Genomic DNA, 20,470 nt, shown 5'->3' with positions numbered 1-20,470 from the left:
TGCAGAATAGTACCTTCAACACTGACGTTTTTATCAAATAACAATGTGTTACATGAAATTTGGTGAATGTATAAATTTGCTAAACATATTACTAGGTGACATGAAAAATATAAAATTGATACTTTGTATTTTGACATATTGTAATAATGTATTATTTACTAAATGATTATTTGTCAAGTGACTTTTTGTAAAATGATACATTTGCGGAATAACATATTTGCCAAATAATACTTTGGTGAAACGTTTTTTGTAAAATGAAAATTTGCCAACATTGTTTTGGTTAAACATTAGTGAACCGTTGTAATTGCTTCATTACTACATCAAAATCGATTTGGTAATGACATTCAAATTTCGAACATCAGAGCAATTCGATTCGACCTCTATTCTAATATCAGTCGAGATGCCTTTTTGTTCGACATGAAATATAAATTGGATACAATTTTGACCAATCCCGCATGTTAGTTTGTATCGAACGATACTGAAATAGGCCCCCGACCATAGTTTGCGTGAAAAAAATTTCATTTACCGCCATTTTACGTACAGTTAGTTTATCTTTTAATTAATTTAAGTATAAAATGAGTTTGTTTTGTTGTTTTTAAAGTAACTATAGCAAAAGTTCCGTATTAAATGAGCGATAAAAATATTTCGGCGACGTCGCCACATATATCCGCGAGTTCCGCCAAAAGAGCAATGTTGGCTGTAATTTGGGTTAGTGAATATATCATAGAAAGTATAATATGTGTGTAGATAAAATAGTGTATGTAACGCTACATAATTAGGCATTAAAATACTCGTGTGGTCCTTATGAAACTCACTTCGTTCGTTTCTTAAACCCACACTTGTGTTTTAATGCCTTTCATTATGTAGCAGTCATATAAAATACTATTATGGCGGTTAGCGCTTACGTCGCGTAGCATAAGAGCGAAACCACCAACCATCATAGGGTACCTTTTTCCGTGAAACGCGACAAATTATTGATTTTTATTAATAAATACAATGGGTCTTATACGCCTAACTCCTTAGCGTCCTTAAGAGGGGCTGTCTTCCTTGCTACAGGGCTAATGACACTTTTCAGAGCTTCATAGACGTCGCCTATGTTCCCACGCCGAGGTCCGATCAGTACGAGTTGCCAAAGTACCGTGCGCTTCGTTGTAAAAGCTGCACGAAGAGCTTTGTCGGTCTCCGGACCGGGGTCCATGCGGTGTCTCAGGGCGGCAGTGCGCTTTGAGTCCAGTAGGAGTTGCAGATGCTCGACGTTGTCTGCAAACCAGTCCTGAGAGTATTTTGATGACCGAATACCATAGTTGCGCTCTCAGTCAATAGTTTTTTGGCGTTTTCTCACTCGACGTCTATAGGTGTAATAGAGTCCCAAGCAGTAAGTTCGGCTTTCGCGAAGCACTCATACTCTCGGAGCTTTTCGCCTAACACCTAACATACGTATAGTAATAGAAAAATCCTGCAGAAAAACTTAATAACTTCTTTTCAGAAGAATACAAGTAAAATGTAGTCACAACAGACTAGAGATTTTCATGAATTTTAGATGTAAAACTGTAAAGCATTTTCTGTTCAAAATTAGGCAAGTAAAATTACAGTACCGCCTGTTTTTAGTCTAAAAATATTCCGTCTAAAAGCTGCCTGGAGCAAAACAAGCGTTTTAAAATTAGATCATGAATCCATTCTACGTGAAAAAGGAAAATTTTAACTTATATTCAGCTATTTCTAGTTAAAGTTTGTAAAGTTACCTGATAAAAATAACTAGAATCATAATCACGGGAAATTTTCAGATATTTTTAAAAATTGCTCTGTTTTGGGGGTTTTCGATTTTGTAATTTTGTATGTCCCATTTTTATAGACACACTAAAAACAGAATTACGAGTAAGAGAGCTATTGATAAAAAGAAAAGAAAAAAATGTGTCCCCAGTTTTCATACAAAATTCGGGTGTCAGTTTTGACTAATGTATTGTGACGGAAAAATGCTTCTCGGAAATTTTTCATTTTTTTCCATGTGATTATAAGTAAAAATAACCTGAAAATTGAGGGTATTTAAAAAAAAGTCAATGATGCAGTTTTTTCTTAAAATGCCTATGCTTAGACATTTCACTTTAATACCTAACCTGTTTCCTTACCTAACACTGCTAGGCTGTCGTCACCTAACAATAAAATTGGGACAGTGTCGTATTTGCATTATTTTAAAGAGATAACTTAAGTGGTAGGTATACATATTTTTTCACCAAACTAAGGACAGTTTGTTGGCGAATAGTGCGCTCTAAAGTAAAGCTAACAATGTTGTGTCATACCTACTCATACATTAAACAAACTTATTTTAGTAATTGAGTACTGAGTTAAAACATTAATTTACAATGCTTACTTGTAGGTATCAAAACTTACTTATACAACTATTTGGTTGTGTAAATTTGCATTTTGTATTATAAATTTGGCTTTTTTTTTAATACTACGTCGGTGGCAAACAAGCATACGGCCTGCCTGATGGTAAGCAGTATCCGTAGCCTATGTACGCCTCTATATGTGTGTGTGTGTGTGTGTGTGTGTGTGTGTGTGTGTGTGTCTGTGTGTGTTCTAATATTAAAAAGCTTCTTACCAGTCCTGTTCATAGTTATCTACTTGTCTTTTCGACGACTCGATATAAAAGTAAGAGCAAAATTCTCTCCGAATCAAAATTACTGATGTATGAGACATTAGTAATTTCGAATCCCTTTGTTTGACATAATTATTGAAAGTCATAATGTATGATTGTCAGATTATCATTAGTCATAATTTGTAAACCATTAACTTCTCAGGATTTTTGTAAGGTTATCCTTTAGATAGGTTAGGTTAGGTTAGGTTTGTTTTATGGTGATCCTGAAAAGTTACGTGTTTCTGAGAAACAGCAAATTATGACTAACGAAAATGCGGACAAGCAATATATTATGACTTAAAACTTTATGGGTTTTTAAAGACCCTAGTAATTTTGATCCGAGTTCTTAGAACCTATCAAGCTGTATCAAGGCAGCTCGTGAACCGAACCGGACCGAAACCATCTTCATGAACAGAGCGTACTCCAATCTGAATAGCCTGCAACGCACTTACAACAACACCTCCGATGTTGCGAGTCTCCCGGCCTGATTCAAACTTTGAGATACGTCAAATATTAGGTCTTAATATGATACGGATCGGATATGTCAGTGTCAAAAGTTACGTTTTTTTTTAAAGAAACGTCTATTTTGACACTGAAATATCCGATTTATGTCGTATCTAGATCTTATATTTTACGTACCTTAAAGTTCAAATCGGACCGTATATGGGTGTCCATCGCTTGCCATCAGGCGACTCGTGTGCTAGTTATACTGCTATATCATAAGAAACTTATCCTTCGCTATCTTATATAATGTATATTTATTTATCCTATGTATCACAACAATTTGTAATGTAAAAAGTATCCACGAATGGAGTGTCGATACAAACCCGACAGGGATTCACGGCACTTTTCTGTTTAGTTCAATGTAAGATATTTTATAAAAAAAAAAAAAAAAAATCTGTTAGCCATTAGAGAAAGTATGTAGTAGACGAAGTAGCGAATAAGCAAAATAGCAAGCGAATAAGCTAACAAATAAAAGATACCAGAAATACCACTATGGCAAAGTTACTCTACCAATTGTGTTCAAGACCGAAAACGAGTCTATACAAAAAGAGACAGTAGGAAATACGAAAAAACGGGTAAAGAGATGCTATTGTGACAGCATCATACGTCGGAAATGGTCGTTTAAATCGGGGAACTGGAACGAGTACAGCATAGACCGAGAGACGACTGTTTCTTTATTTTAACATAGAATCTTAAAAATGTTTATTTACGGTTGAATTTTAAAATAGCGAAGTCGCCTTGTGAATATTTTTATTGTTTTTTGCTCATTGAAAGTGTATTTATAGTGTTTATTTAGCAGTGAATTAACGTGGGAGTGTGCAGCTAATGAATAATTAGTCTTGAACGCGTTTAACGATTTTCTAGCAAACACCCGAAAATCCATCGGGGCTATTTATAAAGTCCAGCTATCACTTTACTATAAACAACTATCGGACAACGAGCACACTTTGGACACTGGCGAAACCATCATAAGATATTCCTATTATGTTCACATATTTAAGGTTGTCTGGAAGAGATCGCTTTTTAGCGATAAGACCGCCTGTTGTTTACCTCTCCTTTATGTGTTGTATTATTTGTACTGTTTCTGTATTGAGGTGTGCAATAAAGAGTATTTGTATTGTATTTTATATATAGATATATTAACCGATTACGCTCTTACACGGTTTGGATTGACATTTACAATCTAACTGTTGTAGCTTCCAACCTTGATTCAGGCAAAATTTTCCCGCTGGGCGGATGCCATTATATTTAAAAAAAACTGAACTGAGCTTAAAGGAAACATTTTGTTCTAAAGACCCACAATCTTGATTTTAGAGAAAAAACCCTTAAATTCAGCTGGCAATATAATCTCCTGGAAATGAATACCTAAATGTTAGGAGGTTACAAAATAGTCGATCAATATTTCCATAGATAATAATATCTGGTATAACTTAAATTAGTTTTTAACAAGCAGATACGTCTGCGAGCGATACTCCAAATTTTATATTAAAATAAAAATGGAAAAAGTTACGCTTCCGGCAGGACTTGAACCCGCAACATCCGCAATCCGTGCGTTTGCTCTCCCACCCCAAAGGCAAGGCAAGGAAGGAAGGATTGCGGAGGTTTCGGGTTCAAGTCCTGCCGGAAGCGTAACTTTTTTCCATTTTTTCCCTTAATTTAAAATCTGGTATAACTAGAAAATTTTTCTCTTGTGAGTCATCATGTAGAATGTAGATATCTCCAATTGTCGATTTAGTTCTTAGAATAAAAATAAACCTACTACATTATTATGTCATTACAAAACGGGACTTAATCGGGTATAATTATGTTTTAAATTTACTTCCGACGTTGACGATTAAGTATCATTAATAATTGTCCAAAAAATATGTTTTAAATTTATTTCCGACGTTGAGGATTAAGTATTGTTAATAATTATCTAAAAATCGTGAAAGTTTAAAAATATACCTGTTTTTACAGTTTTAATTTCTCTCGTTACATTTTGATTGCTCTCCTAAAAATTCAACGAGGGTGGGAGGGGGTTAGGGTCGGCAACGCGCATGTAACTCGTCTGGAGTTACAGGCGTACATAGGCTACGGATACTGCTTACCATCAGGCGGGCCGTATGCTTGTTTGCCACCGACGTAGTATTCAAAAAAAAAAGTTATTTTAGGTATCGTGACCTACATAATACTATTACAGTGAAACCATTTTAATTACATCCAATATAGTAGCTTATTACGGAGTTTATAATGAATAACTGATAATACTATGCTCTATAATCAAACCTTATTATAAATATTATAATTATAATGAGATTCAGTATTGAAATGTGTATTGAATTACCTATTTTGTTATTAGATACAGTCCAGTCAAAAGATTTATGAAATTGCGGTAGAATTCTAAAAATAACATTAATGTCAAAAATATAATGAAAAATAAAGTTGGCTAAGTATTTAAGGTTCACTCTGCATTGCCAAAAATAAAATATCTAATTTAATACAGCGTGATAAGTCGTAAAAAAAATGTCTATTACTGCCACAGGGGGATATTTTTTTGTATTTTATTTTAAGTTTAGTATTATTTATTTTTAGATTTACGTTTTAAGTGTTATAATTTAGTTATATAACATCGTATTATGTAACATATAATTTGTATAATAACAAATAAATATTTAGTAATAGATAGATAAACCCCCATTATCATATTACATCGTATTTATTAATAATACTTATTTTATTAGTCCCATTTCTGAGTAAGTTATTTTATCTTAAGGTGTTTAAAGCAGGCCTATTCATTTTTTTCTAAAATACCCTAAAATAAAGTTTTGAAAGGATTTGATTTTGATTTCATTTCAAGTTTATCGCATCTTACTTGCGCCAATATAATTAAATAAGATTTTTCGAAACAGACTCACTGCAAGTATTGTCAAAACGAGATTATGATAAAATAGAAAATAAACCAGATCCCACACAAAAAAAAATTGCCTCCGGATCTCGGACTAAATAGAACTAGAACGAATACAAAATACGGCGCCCTAGTTACATAGGCAGACCAACTTCGCAGCTATTCAGCCTTGTTGCTATATAACGTTATCAGAAACCCTTAAACACCTACTTTCGCGGTGAATTCAATAGTAGATTACACATACAACAAGGGCATAAAGCAACCCATTTTATCCGTACGCTCGGGCCGATATAGGTCGAGGATAAAATGGGCGAGTTATATATATTCTGATTATAATTTCGATTTCGAGGAAAATATACAGAAATATCAATCACTAAAGGTAATTTTACCGTATTTATTCAAAACTAAAGAAGTAAGTACTCGGGCCCACGCACGGCCGCGTGGGAGAAGAGTAAACTGGCTGCCAGCTGCAGCAGTGGTAGTTTGTATGGCAGGTTTTGGTCTTTATTGCTAGGTCAATAAGGGTCGTAAAAGATGTTGTTGTGTCGCACATATAAAATTGTAAGTTTTCTTTATTTGGATGTTGTAGGTACACTGACTATAAAATGAAATGTCAATTCATTCTTTATATAATCAAAATCAAGCATTAATAAAATAATTATAAAATTGTCTTTCTTGTCCGAAACTCATTTCATATCAAAGCTAGAATTACTCAGATTTTTGCCATAGCTTTTAGTGATAAAGTGACAAACTTAGTCTAACGGCCCGATTCGAAGAATGATTAAGACACGTTTAAGATCTTGGAAGATCTTTAAAAGATCGAAAACTAAACGACATGTCAAAATTGACTTTTATTTCGATTCCGCTGTGATGCCAATAAGATCTATCTACGATATTTCTAACGTCAAAGTGACATTGGTTGCCTGAATCGAGCTGCTTCTGTCAATTTTACGACATACAAATGATATCTAAATGAGAACTTATCTAAACCAGAACTTATCGTTATCGTATCTCATTCTTCGAATCGGGCCGTAAGAGTTTTACTTCCATGTTCAATAAGTTAACGATACAGGTAGCTTATCTCAACTGGTTGCTTGGAATAAACCGACAGAGAGCAATTGCATCATTTGCGTCCGCATGATGCTAGTTAAAGGATGCACAATCCAGCGGGTTAATTATCTACACCAAGTTAGAAGCACTAGATGCGACAGTTTTCTATCAACCAGTTTTTTAGTTGTTCATTCGTGCTAGACTTCATTAAAGGGTCGGCAACGCGCATGTAACGCCTCTGGAGTTGCAGGCGTCCATAGGCTGCGGTGACTGCTTACCATCAGGCGGGCCGTATGCTTGTTTGCCACCGTCGTGGTATAAAATAATAGTTTCTGACTTCACCATACTGACCGTTTTGGATTTATCACCCTGTATACTCTGGCATAGCGCTGCGATTTTGTCAGTAGAACAAGGAGGGAAATTTAAAAAATGTAGGCGCGAAGAGTTGACTTCCCATAGAAAACTTGAATTTCGCGCTTTTTTTCTACTGACACTCGTACTTCTCCGTACTTACATGTATTGGCGCGAGCGAGACGTAAGTTCGAACCTCATAGTATTTTAATATAGGCCATTTCCAAAGTAAAGTGATCATCTGTTGGTGATGTTGTGTGAAACTTTTGTTTGAAAAAGTTCAGACAAGAGTTCAAAAGTTAATTATGAAATCACTAGCGGAATCCGGGCAACTATATTGCAGGGGATAAAACCAGGATAGGCGCAAAGTATAAAATTAAATAACACTGTTTTTACTGATTCTGTAAAACGAAAACGAAATATTTAGCATCAAAGAACATTTTATTTTTTCCATCTTCATTAGCGTCAAAAACATTTTTGCTCTTATTTTCGAGATAGCGTGTGAATGCAAAAGATTTCACAGTCCAAAGCGAACATACACATTTTATTTCCGTAGCGTATCCAGTGAGAAATTGTCGTTACTTTTATTCCGTGTTAATTATCAAAGCGCCCATAAATTCCGCCCTCCGTGTGTCCCGTTACTCATAAACCCGTGTGAACACACACAAAGACTTATATAGAATACAAATTGACGCTACTTACGCTCTTTTGAATTTTGTGTAGCTTTACAATGTTACACAGAAGGACTTAACTTTAAAGCGAGATAGTGTTACTTACATCGTTTTGAAATATTTGTACGTTATAAATAAGGGTCATTCACCTAAGTTTTATTATTATGTATGCAAATGGTAAATGCGAGTAATTTCCTTTGTTTAAGGGTTTATGTGCAAATTTGATGTTTTGTGGCAATGGCAATGTTATGGCAATAAATGTATTATGTTCATTGTAACAATATGCTCTGATTATTTTTAACTGCAAATACACAAATATTGACGACCGGTTTGGCCTAGTGGGCAGTGACCCTGCCTACGAAGCTGATGGTCCCGGGTTCAAATCCTGGTAAGGGCATGTATTCGTGTGATGAGCATGGATATTTGTTCCTGAGTCATGGGTGTTTTCTATGTATTTAAGTATTTATAAATATTTATATATTACATATGTCGTTGTCTAAGTACTCTCAACACAAGCCTTATTGAGCTTACTGTGGGACTTAGTCAATTTGTGTAATAATGTCCTATAATATTTATTAATTTATTATTTATTATTTAAATATGAGTTATTATTTGGCATTCAATATTGCAAATTATGAAATTAGTCTGAACTACATTAATTGTGTGCTTATCCAGAAATGTGAAATATGATACGAGTACAATAGTATTTTGTGCATTAGATTGTGTCCCACTGTTGGGCAATGGCCTCCCCTGTCTTTCGCCACTCGTCACAGCGTTGTGCATGCTCCCGCCAGTCGCCACAATATATATACATTTAATAAGGGCTGTTAAAATTCAAGAACCCAAGTTAAGACATGCAGTCAAGTTTTATAAAGACAGGCCCGAGAATTATAAGACCGTACCGTTGCACACAATACTTTTTCTAAGACAGTAGCGAATATAAAAAATAAATAAATATTATACGACATTATTACACAAATTGACTAAGTCCCACAGTAAGCTCAATAAGGCTTGTGTTGAGGGTACTCAATACAAGTATTTTTTTTTAGCTATGAGCACTTAATATCTAAGCAAGGTACTCGTAGGTATATAATTAATACCTAAGTACTTTTAGTGTTTTCAGAGCGTATAAGTATTTTGATTCACGATATATAAATATATCTCTTCTTTTATAAATGGAAAGACGTCAATACAGTCCAAATGGAAAATTCAAAGCGTTTGGTCGTTCCAGACAAAAAGAGGATTCCCATCAAACTGTATTGATTTTTAGATTCGTCTGGAGTTCGAGAAAAAAATATGCAGTTTTTCCAGTGCAGTGTACACGGCGAAATTGACAATGTGAAACTTTTGAATTGGATCTTCGGCTAGTAGTTTGATCTCGCAATTGATGTTAGGTCAAGAACCACATTTTGCAGTTTTGTCTCTGACTCTGACAGTCGCGTCCATGTTTCAAACACTTTAAGTCGCTAAGGGATCCATTAATAATAACTAAACTCGATTTTGTTGAATTATTGGATCTCTTCAAATTATACAAGAATGAGCTGATCTATTTTGGCAGTAAAAAGAAAGCAGATGGTAGATCCGGCAAAAAGGTTCAAGTCCAAATAAGTTATATGTAAATCATAAGTATTTAATGTAGAAAGTGATCCATTTTTAGGGTTCCGTACCTTAAAAGGAAAAAACGGAACCCTTATAAGATTACTTTGTTGTTCGTCCGTCCGTTTGTCTGTCAAGACCCTTTATCTCGGAAACGCGTGAAGGTATCGAATTGAAATTAAAAATATACTAAGGAGTCCGCAGAGTTTGTAGTCCCTTGAAGCTGTGAAGATAAATAAATAAATAAAAATAAATAAATATTATAGGACATTAGTACACAAATTGAGTAAGTCCCACAGTAAGCTCAATAAGGCTTGTGTTGAGGGTACTTAGACAACGATATATATAATATAATATAAATATTTATAAATACTTGAATACATAGAAAACACCCATGACTCAGGAACAAATATCCAAGCTCATCACATGAATAAATGACCTTACCAGGATTTGAACCTGGGACCATCGGCTTTGTAGGCAGGGTCACTACCCACTAGACCAAACTGGTCGTCGACAAATTATCGTCGACAAGATATCAAATTTCTTAGTTAATGTAAAAAAAGATACGGCCGTTTATGCCTCAAAACACGTACCTATATTTTGACACTCTCGAGGGAAACAAAATTCATAGGGTACTTTGCCGTTGACCTAAAACTATGAAATTGCCAAGTAATGTCTTTTTCCAGTACAAAAACATGCAAAACTCTCAAAACCATAAATGTCTACAAAATATAACAAATTAAAAAAGAAGGTTAAGTTTGTATGTAACCTCGGTGGGCGAGTCCAACTCGCACTTGTCGGTTTTTTTTATATTATCGAGTCTGCAGGTGAAGTTTTTGTAAAGAGACGTTTTTTTTATCCTGTGTTAATGGTAGGCGGAATTGTGGTTACAGCCATATAAAACAGCAGAATACATAACATCAAAATATCATCTGCACATTGTCTTCACTGGAAAAAATATTAAAAATAGCAACAAATTTTTACCAATTGTGAAATGACAGTTGTCTAGTTGGAGCTTAATGAAGCGCTTATTGAGCTTAATTGGACAAGCGACAGGATGCTGGCGTGACAAAAGCGTTAATTAATGCACTTTTAAGCTTTATTGTCAGTTTCGGGTTAACAACTTTATAGGCTGTGGTGGAGTTTGGTAAATGACGGAGCTAATTAAAATTGTTATACTTGGACACTACGCTCCTGCTTATATTAGGATGACTTAATGGCGGGATAAAAAATTACGTAAAATAAAAAAAAGGAAATATAAAGTAAGTAAGTAAGCAAACACTTTATTTTACGAGAAAAATAAATATTGATTATACCAGACGCAAATGCGAACGTATCCCTAAGAGGGATCTCTTCTGGTTAACCTTTACCTAAAAGAGTCATTAAACTAATTATATATTTTGACAAGACAAACCAACATAAAAGTATTGTTGGATTTTATGTATTCAAGTAGGTTTTCTACTAAGCGAATTGTTATTGTCTACTTAAATATGTATGAATTCATTTAAAAAAGATAGACTAAAACAGAATTAACTACGTGAATTCTTAATGTCTACTTAGATTTATGTATGTATTTTATAAATGAAAAACAGTGAACTACTTATTGTATGTGATGTACTTGATACAAATAAATCCATAAACATATATTTAAATACTGCTTACTTTAAAAACCTTACCTTTTCCTGCTAATTTGAATTATTTTATTTCGAGACGGAATTATTGTTCTTGTTCTGCGATACCAAACAACAACTGCCATTGTTTGCTGAACAAGAGTTAAAATACTTATCGCACAAGTCCTCAATCGGTGATTCAAAAGTTTCGCAGAAAAGCACTGTCGGAGTTTACACTTCAGTCGGCTTTAAGTCGTTCCAAGGTACAAACTTGGAGGCGTCATTTTAAAATTCTACGCCCGAATACGGACTCCTAACTTAACTACCACGTAATGGGACTCGCTTTACTATTTCTTTGTTCCGCGAGCAAAATTCAACTCCGCGTCTTTTTCGCAAAAGTGTCAATGGTGTCGCACTAATGGTACCTTAACGTCCGACTCCAATACAACCTTATCAGCAACTTTGCTAATGCGCGACACAAAGCGAAAGATAAGAAAAGAACAAAGGAAACTCTCACTAAACGCCTTCTCTTTGTTTCAGATAAAGATTGCCCGATGTGAAAGAAGATGGACCTTAAATATCTAATCCTAATGATTGCCTTCGCGACAATTGAAATCAACGTTACAGAAAGCCGGCAAAATGACAAGCGGCGATGGAAATCAGATAAAACCATTTATTCACAATACGTCAATATTTGCGATATTCAGGACCGGGGCTCCAAGGTACATTGCTATTGTGAGAGCACGAAGTTAAAGACGGCTACGAAAGCGGATTGCTGGGTGTTTAATGGCGGAATTGCCGAAGATGACCCATTTTGGTCGAACTTTTATTCTCAACCAAAAATAGAAAGACTCACATTTAATGTCAGAGCTGACGGCGGGCTCACTTATATACCTGCAAAAGTCATAATTCGACTAGAAAAGCTGCAGTATTTCAACATCCATTATGCGAACATATCATCTGTACCACCTTTCGCGTTTACTAACTCGTCGACATTAAGAGAGATATCGCTGCCGAAAAACAAAATAACGAAACTCGAGAGAATGTCTTTCGCACATTTGATACTGTTGGCGAATGTAAGTTTGATGGAGAATCAGATTACAGAGTTGGAACGGGACGTTTTCTACATGCTACCTAACTTGCAGCGGCTGTACTTATCAAAGAACACTATAAGCGTACTTCATGATGGCTGCTTCAAGCATCTCCACAATTTGGTGAAATTGGAGCTCGACAGTAATTTGCTGACTGTAGTAATCAGGGAGAACTTCCAAGGTCTATCCAACTTGATTACTCTTGACATGAGGAACAACAAATTGACGATGATAGGCGACTTGGCATTTTCCGAACTTTGGGCCCTTCAGGAACTTTACCTGGACGGGAACGAAATAGAATTTATATCGGAGAGGGGTTTTGGTGGATTGGCGCAACTGAAGAAACTTTATTTGGCCGATAATAAGTTGGGAACATTAGACACCGGCGTTTTGGACGATTTTCAAAAGTTGACTGTGTTGGATTTGAGGAATAACAATTTGGAAACTCTAAAACAGGAGACTATGCAAAGTGTCCTGGAAAACATGAAGTCGAATTATGCCTTAATCTCTCTCGACGGTAAGTTGTTAATGATAACCCGCTGAATAAATTAGTTTTATCTCGTAATAATTGGAACGTAAGTTTGTTATCCTTGGGCTTAAAAGATGACAGTAAATTAAGTTGAAATGTTTTATTTTATCGTAAAATGGTGAAGCTATCGTTAGTTGCTTTATCAATTAAGTTTTCTTAATTTGAAAAGATGGTTAAGGCGCAGGGTAGGGCAAGGCGTTCTCCATACAAACCTTGTGCAAGTTTTATTCGTTAGTTTTGGCACTATAGCATTTAATTTCATTTTTTGCTTGTATATATTGGATATACGCAGAAATTGATGTAGAAATTTTTCTATATTTAAAAAAAAATATCATACAAAAATACAAAAAAAATATACATGAAGCCCTAGCTAACAGAAAAATAAGCATATTTACCAAAAATAATAACTAGCGCAAACACAAACGAAGGAAAACGCGTACAAAGTTTGTATGGAAAGAGCTTGCCCTACCCTTCGCCTTAAAGTAAAATCTCATTCGAATGCTCAACAAAAGTTATTAAATACTTACCTCCTTTATAATGACATTGCTCGAATAATCGTTTTATGTGTATTTTTAATCTAAAAAATAAACTTAACTATGTTTTAGCAAGACAAGGAATAAAAATACCATGAATTTTGGAGTCAACTTGGTTTATAGCACAATTTCATGCAACGGTATGGCTGAAATATTTTCCGTATATATTTAAAGTAGAATGCATACTTAACTGTGGGTTTATCACATGACACCCGTTGAGGAAAGAAATAGAAGCGTCTTTTAAAATAACACATACCTTGAAGTTAGATAGGAACGCATTATTTATGTGGAAAATAGTTATTTGTTTTACAACGGTGCAAAGTTGTTGTTTAACCGCTCGTGCTAATATTAGCGTAGCGAGTGGTTTGACATGTGGAATCTTGAGTTTGCGAGGGTTTCCAGGCACATTAATTTTTTTTTTTCCTCCAAGTGAAACACAAAATTATTCATCACACCAACGCGAGGAAAATACTAACTATGAAATACCAAAAAAATCAAATCAAATTGAATCCTAATTAATTTAATAGAAAATGTATCATTCAAAATCATCATTTAAAATTCTACCAGCTAAAATAAGGAAACAACTCAACATTTGCATCTAATTACTTTGCCCCACGTGTGGCTAAAATGCAACTTTCTCATTAGTTTTTAACAATCAAAAGGGCCTTTACCAGTTGGTGTGGTGAAAATTCTTTGGAGGTACTTTTATTTCTCAATCCAAGTACGAAGAAGATTTTTAAATAATAACTATAAGTTTATTGTTTAAACACCAAATTTTAGCAAGACAGATGAAAAGTTAATTTAACAGTCCTATTATAAATCGATAGGTATGAAATATTTCCTGCTACGTACTGTATAATAGGTAAAATTTTATCTACTAAATATCTAATGTAGACTAAATAAATAAATAATAGTGTGTATACTTGTAAAATATTTTCATAGAGAGTAATTTAATTTGATCTTAGAATATTTAATGTATAAATATACATTACAATTTGTAAGACTTGTTTTTTTTTTAACTTAATACTCAACTGAAATTATAAGGACATCTTAATTCACAAGTAATTAGACAAGGTATCGCTTTTTTCTAGGATAAAATTTCTCAGTTGTTTCCAGAAGTTTCATACATTATTTAGGAATAAACAAAGAGACATATAAACACAAAAGCGTAGTTTACCGCATCTACACTGACACCCATCTTCCCTGTCTGCGGATCTGTGGAGAACCCAGGCCAGGGTGGCGCTACCTAACGTGTATATCGTCCTCGTATTTTGCTTTGTTTTTCTCCAAAGTGCTACGAATGATTTAGTAACGTTATAAAATATGAACAAAATAGAAGTTCCTTTTCCGGTAAAGTAAGGAAAAAATATAACTAGATTTTTGTGTCAATAAACGACAATGTCTGTTAGGTAACAGAAATTGCATTTGAAAAAAAGGAACATGTAAATAATTAGTTTCTCTCGTCAATATAAGGTACCCACGAGGAACCCGAAAGATTTTAACCACGCATTTCTGAGGCCAAAAGAAGGAAAAAATGTTATATGAGCATAGGTCAATTTCACAAAACAAGAAAGTTTTTTTTTCGATTTCTTGTTTGTGTTTGTACATCAAATGTAAACGTTATTTTCGAAACTATAACTCAAAAAGAATTTGAACTTTTTTTGTAAAACTTATTGTTTGCAAAGATAAGTGTTAGATAGATAGATAGATAGATAAATCATTTATTTGGCAGCTGCAAAAACACACAATATATAGTTTAAATCATCATAAAGAACACAAATTATTACAGGAACAAAATAAAAATAGCACAAAAGAAAATTGAGACAACAAAATAGGCATAATTAATAAACAATAAAATAAAATAAAAGTACCTACCTACATACAGTGTGCGTTGCAGCAGGACAAAAGGGTCACGGCTCAGTGATACTCTTCACTCTTTCGAGTAAAGCACTGGTTTTCTGCCGGAACCCAGGTCACAGCAGATGTATAAAATGAGGGTATGTGTGTGTTACATGTTGTTACTTGTCACTTCTTGACATCTACCAATAAGGATATTTGGACTAGGTCCCATAGTGGGAACATCGCCATCAAAAAGGCGTTTTGCACTCAGTAACAATAAAAAGATTTTTTTTTATAATAAGTGGCTTTAACTTTGAAATTAGGCGAATTCCATAAAAGTTTATAGGACATTTTAATCTTTAAATATGATCACGAATATACTGTTAAAATCTCTCGCAATGCTCACAGGCACCGTGTACTTATATGAAAAAAAAAATGCCGTGTCTTTTCTAGTGCAATAATTTAGGTTTGTACTGAGAACTTTTTGATCGTGAATGGAATCAATTGGCATAAAAATCACGAACGACGCTTCGTGCTAACTGTAATTCCAATTATCACTCATTAAAAAGTTAGAGAAGCTCTTTTAACACAATTTTCACGAAGAAGCATGGGATCTGGTAGCTACCCTAATTGCTGATAGAATTGAAAAATCCAGCCGTATATTTCGAATTATTTTAGATTTATTTATTGAAATAAATTTTAGTCTTAGTGTAGACTTACGTTTATTTTAAGATTTAATAATCATGCATTTTTTAGTTTTAATCAATAAAGCTATTAAAATAAAATTAGAACAAATGGGTTGTGTAGATATTCAGAATTTTAAAATATTTAGTTAGATATGATGATTTATATTGAAACAAGTTAAGTACATATCCACTGCTTGATAAAAAATATCCGTAATTGGACTCTGACCCTAAACTACGCTAAAACTGAAAAACTCCTTGAAATTGTAAGGTGATTGGCTAGATTGATTCTGTAAGGTAAGCATTTAAATAAGTTATTCTTCTTTTTCGTACTAAAAGTAAAATTTTCTTGTAACAGTTGGCCTTATCAATAAAAAGCGATCTAATCAAAATATTGCAACTACTCATAGTCTTATACACGTAAGGGCTATTGTTGACCAACAACCAGCAGTAGGTATATATAAAAATATGTAATGAAAAGTTCATCACACAAAAACACACACACACACACACACACACACACACAACACTTTTAGGTAATTATCCTAACAGTATAATAAACAATAGTAATAGTCCAATAGTAAATATATATAAACATATATAATACGGGTAGTTGAAAATGTTGTCACAAACAATAGCTGATATTGTATACGTAATATTATACTTCTACTACTTGAATCAATGATCATTGCTTGGTTTTCTCAAAGATCAAATTTGGTATTTTTTCAGTAAGATTAATGGTCAACTGTTATTGTAATTAGGACACATACGTTTGTAGAAACCTCAGCCAGTGTATGGTACCAATGTATTCAGTAGTAGATACACTTAAATGTGTACAGTTTAATTTAGCTTAATAATGCAGCGGTCTTCTCTTAAAACGTACTTTAGGTTACCCCTACAATTTATTCTACAACGCGGCAGGAAAGCAGTGAAACAGACTGAAGTTACATTAGGAAATAAAAGTAAAATGGAGATATTGATACAAAGTTACCTTCTTTAATAATAATTCAGCCTATATACGTCCCACTGCTGGGCACAGGCCTCCTCTCATGCGCGAGAGGGCTCGGGCTATAGTCCCCACGCTAGCCCAATGCGGATTGGGGACTTCACCTTCACACAAAATCAGAATTATCGATTTGAATAGTTTGAGAAGAGAAGGCGTGAACAATGGAAAGATGATACTTATCGATAATTTAATTAAAATTTTTATTATATTTAATTATCATTTAAATCTACCTCGTACTTACTTTTATAATGTTTCCACACTACGTAATAAAAGCGATATATTACTAAACCATTTTTTGTATGAAATTGGAAGGCCCATGCGATCTTTTATTTTGATACCACTCGCGCGTGCATTTAGCTCGTACTTCTTCGTACATGTATTGGCGCGAGCGAGACGGCGAACGAACGAATGATTGCAAAATGACATTATTTCGACATCAAAATGTTCTATACATTTAGCCTCTAAGACATTGAAGTATTTTATTACACTCCTTGAAGAGAAGAAATAAAATCATGCAGGTCGAAAGGCTCACTGGTGGAATCGTTGGTGCAGCAAGTAACAAAAATAATTATAATATTGCTTCTCAAAATAACATGCACTATTATAAAGCTGCTTTATATATTATATTCAAGCTATTCTCCCGGGTTTGTATGCACCTCGGATTTTATGTAAGAGGATTACCATGTAGCTAATTTGAAATTGAACAAATTAAACCAACGGAAATTCAACAAATGCTCAGCAAATTAATTTAGTATTAGGATAGTTTATGCTCGTTGTTGGTAATTACAATTAGTGTTGGTTAAACAATTTCACGTTGAACGTTTTTTTATAGATAACATGTAACGCTACTCATTTAGTTAATAGTAATTTAATTAACAATAAAATTCTCAAAATAATATACCTACCATACTTACTTTACCTTACCTTATATTAGTATATAAGAGTACTACAAAATCAAATACTTCTTTAAAATAATCAGGCGAAGTCAAAACTGTAATAAATATATTACGTAAGTACAAAGTAATATTGCGCGAATAAATGAAACCATTGCTAGTACAAATATTTTAATTATTCACAATATTAATTGGCCTAAAGTACCTATGCATCTATGCGTACAGTATAAATATTTCAGCCATACGTTAATAATAGTATTAGTATTTTAAATTGAATTATATGTTATAAAAAATAAAAATAATGTTCCGATTTTTCCATACAAACGCTTTCGACTGTTTCCTCCCTGTATTTTAAAGCTAGAGCAATTATTTTTTCAAATAAGATCAATATCATCAATATCTTTTTAGGATTACTATATTTTGAAGAAACTTACAGCGTCTCGAAAATCGCAAAAACGGCTCATTTTAATTGGCTGCAAAAAAAGGCACAGTATACAAATATGACAACAAATATCCAAAAAATCAAAACATAGCAGCATAGATTATTTTTTTTCTCTCGCAGTTTCCAAAATTTCATAATGAATGGTTGCGTTTTCGAGGAGGAAACAGTCGATATCGAAGCCTCGATTTTCGAGTTTTTTGCGTGGGAATTTTAGTCCGAGTTGCAGTTGTCCTTATCGCACGCACGCACTCTCGCCCACCGCAGTGCGTCAGAAACATAGCCTCAAAAAATCGAGATTTGAAAAGTTGCTCAGCTAGGAATTGCTCTTAAGTAGGTAACATTACGACTTGACCGTGCTTGGCAGTAGGTGTGCAGCATAATTTCTTCCTTTGACATCGACTTCAGCGGGGCCCAACTGGCCTCCACACCAAATTCGTACTGAATACAGATACCTACCTTCCGCAGCATTTTAAAATTGTTAGTCATATTCATAATCATTTATTAATAATATTACAATGATTACATGTCAGGTTATCAAGGCATTATTTCGTTACCTGCCATTCTATCGCTCAAATCAGCAAGTGTGATAGAGAGACAGATAGGGAAAGTTCGATTCTCTATGTTTGCGATTTGCGATAGGCCCTCGGATCAAACGCTAAGTCAGAAGAAGAGCCCACGAGAGATGTGTGAAGTGACGAAGCAGCTCTAAGATACCTTATCAATGATGCTTGCCTCGCTATTAGCATTCTTATTGGTGAATTTACCCTTTCGAACCACTCCACTACCTTGATTCTCAAGTGAATACTCAACTTGAGGCTACTTTCCAATGGTGTCATTGAATGTATGTATTTCCAAAACATCATTATTAAATTTAAAAGTGGAAAAATTACTGTCTTGGGTGAGACTTGAACTCACGGCCTCTGGATCGATACTCCAGCGCTCTGCCGTCTGAGCCACCAAGACCTCATCCATACGCAGCAAATCTTCGACCATATGGGTCTAGGGGACCCTACCGACATCTAACGTAAGAACGTTACACTTCTTAGGCAGCTACCGGAGTTCCAAGTCATATTGGAAATTCACCAGTAACGATTTGCTACCCATATTAACTTCATTTATAACAACAACTGTCTTGGGTGTCTCACAACTCCGGTAGCCGTCTAAGAAGTGTAACGTTCTTACGGTAGATGTCGCTAGTGTCCCCTAGACCCATATGGTGGAAGATTTGCTGCCTATAGATGAGGTCTTGGTGGCTCATATGGAAGAGCGCTGGAGTATCGATTCAGAGGCCGTGAGTTCAATTCTCACCCAAGACAGTAATTATTCCACTTTTAAATTTATTCTAAGCTTATTAGCATCGTTCGCAGACGTTTCTGCTTGTTATAAATGAATCATTATTAAAAGCCTTCTTTTCCACAGGCAACAAACTCACCTGCGACTGCCGTCTCCTCTGGCTGCACAAGCTGAAGAACGAAACCCGGAGCAAACGCGTAAAGGCCTCCCTCGAACGCCTCAGCTGCATCATGGATCTCAAACTCAAAACTGACCTCGGCAAAAAGAAAAACGACATACTGAAATACCCTACATCAACACATGACTACGACAATGATGAATTCGAAGATGATAAATACGATGACACCATGCAAGATGATACTGTAGGTAATAAAGTTGAATATAGAAAACGGTTGCTAGAAATATCAACAGATATGTTGCCCTGTCATAATAAATTAAGTTATGAAGCGTCTTATTCGCCTCCAACGCAAGACGAAGTGAAATATTACTATTCAGCGTCGAGTAATGTTGTCGTGGCAATGACGGTACATATATCAGTCTTTGTTAGTTTAGTTTTGTAAATATAGGTAGATAATTTGTAAATAATTTATGTGATTTATTATAGAAAGACAGGCAGTTGGTTGTTTTTTTTTTTATGACAACTAATGCATTTCAGCTTTATAAAGTACTATATAAGACTGTTATTTTTAAATTTAATTTTAGTTTCATTTTATTTCTAGATTCAGTTATTATGCTGTTTGTATATAATAATTATGCTTATTAATAAAAAATTGTAAATAACATCATCCAGCTGCTAATTAGGTAGTGATTTACTAAATATATGGTACTAAGCTTCCTTAAGTCTGTTTGAATTAATAATA

At 34.3% G+C, this 20,470-nt stretch overlaps 1 protein-coding gene across 1 annotated transcript in view; it reads left to right on the top strand.

The window, feature by feature from the left end:
• The window catches only part of LOC133525570 (connectin-like), a 74,286-nt gene extending 54,024 nt beyond the window's left edge, over nucleotides 1–20,262 (top strand). Inside the window, exons 2-3 of the mRNA XM_061861870.1 lie at nucleotides 11,842–12,909; nucleotides 19,737–20,262. Of these exons, the coding sequence (XP_061717854.1) occupies nucleotides 11,868–12,909; nucleotides 19,737–20,170 (1,476 nt within the window). The 5' untranslated portion in view covers nucleotides 11,842–11,867 and the 3' untranslated portion in view covers nucleotides 20,171–20,262. The remainder of the gene's footprint in view (nucleotides 1–11,841; nucleotides 12,910–19,736) is intronic.
• Nucleotides 20,263–20,470: the final 208 nt, after the last annotated feature.

Source organism: Cydia pomonella, chromosome 15 (assembly GCF_033807575.1).
Source record: "Cydia pomonella isolate Wapato2018A chromosome 15, ilCydPomo1, whole genome shotgun sequence".
NCBI classification, from domain to species: domain Eukaryota; kingdom Metazoa; phylum Arthropoda; class Insecta; order Lepidoptera; family Tortricidae; genus Cydia; species Cydia pomonella.
This window is presented reverse-complemented; position numbering and strand designations above follow the sequence as displayed.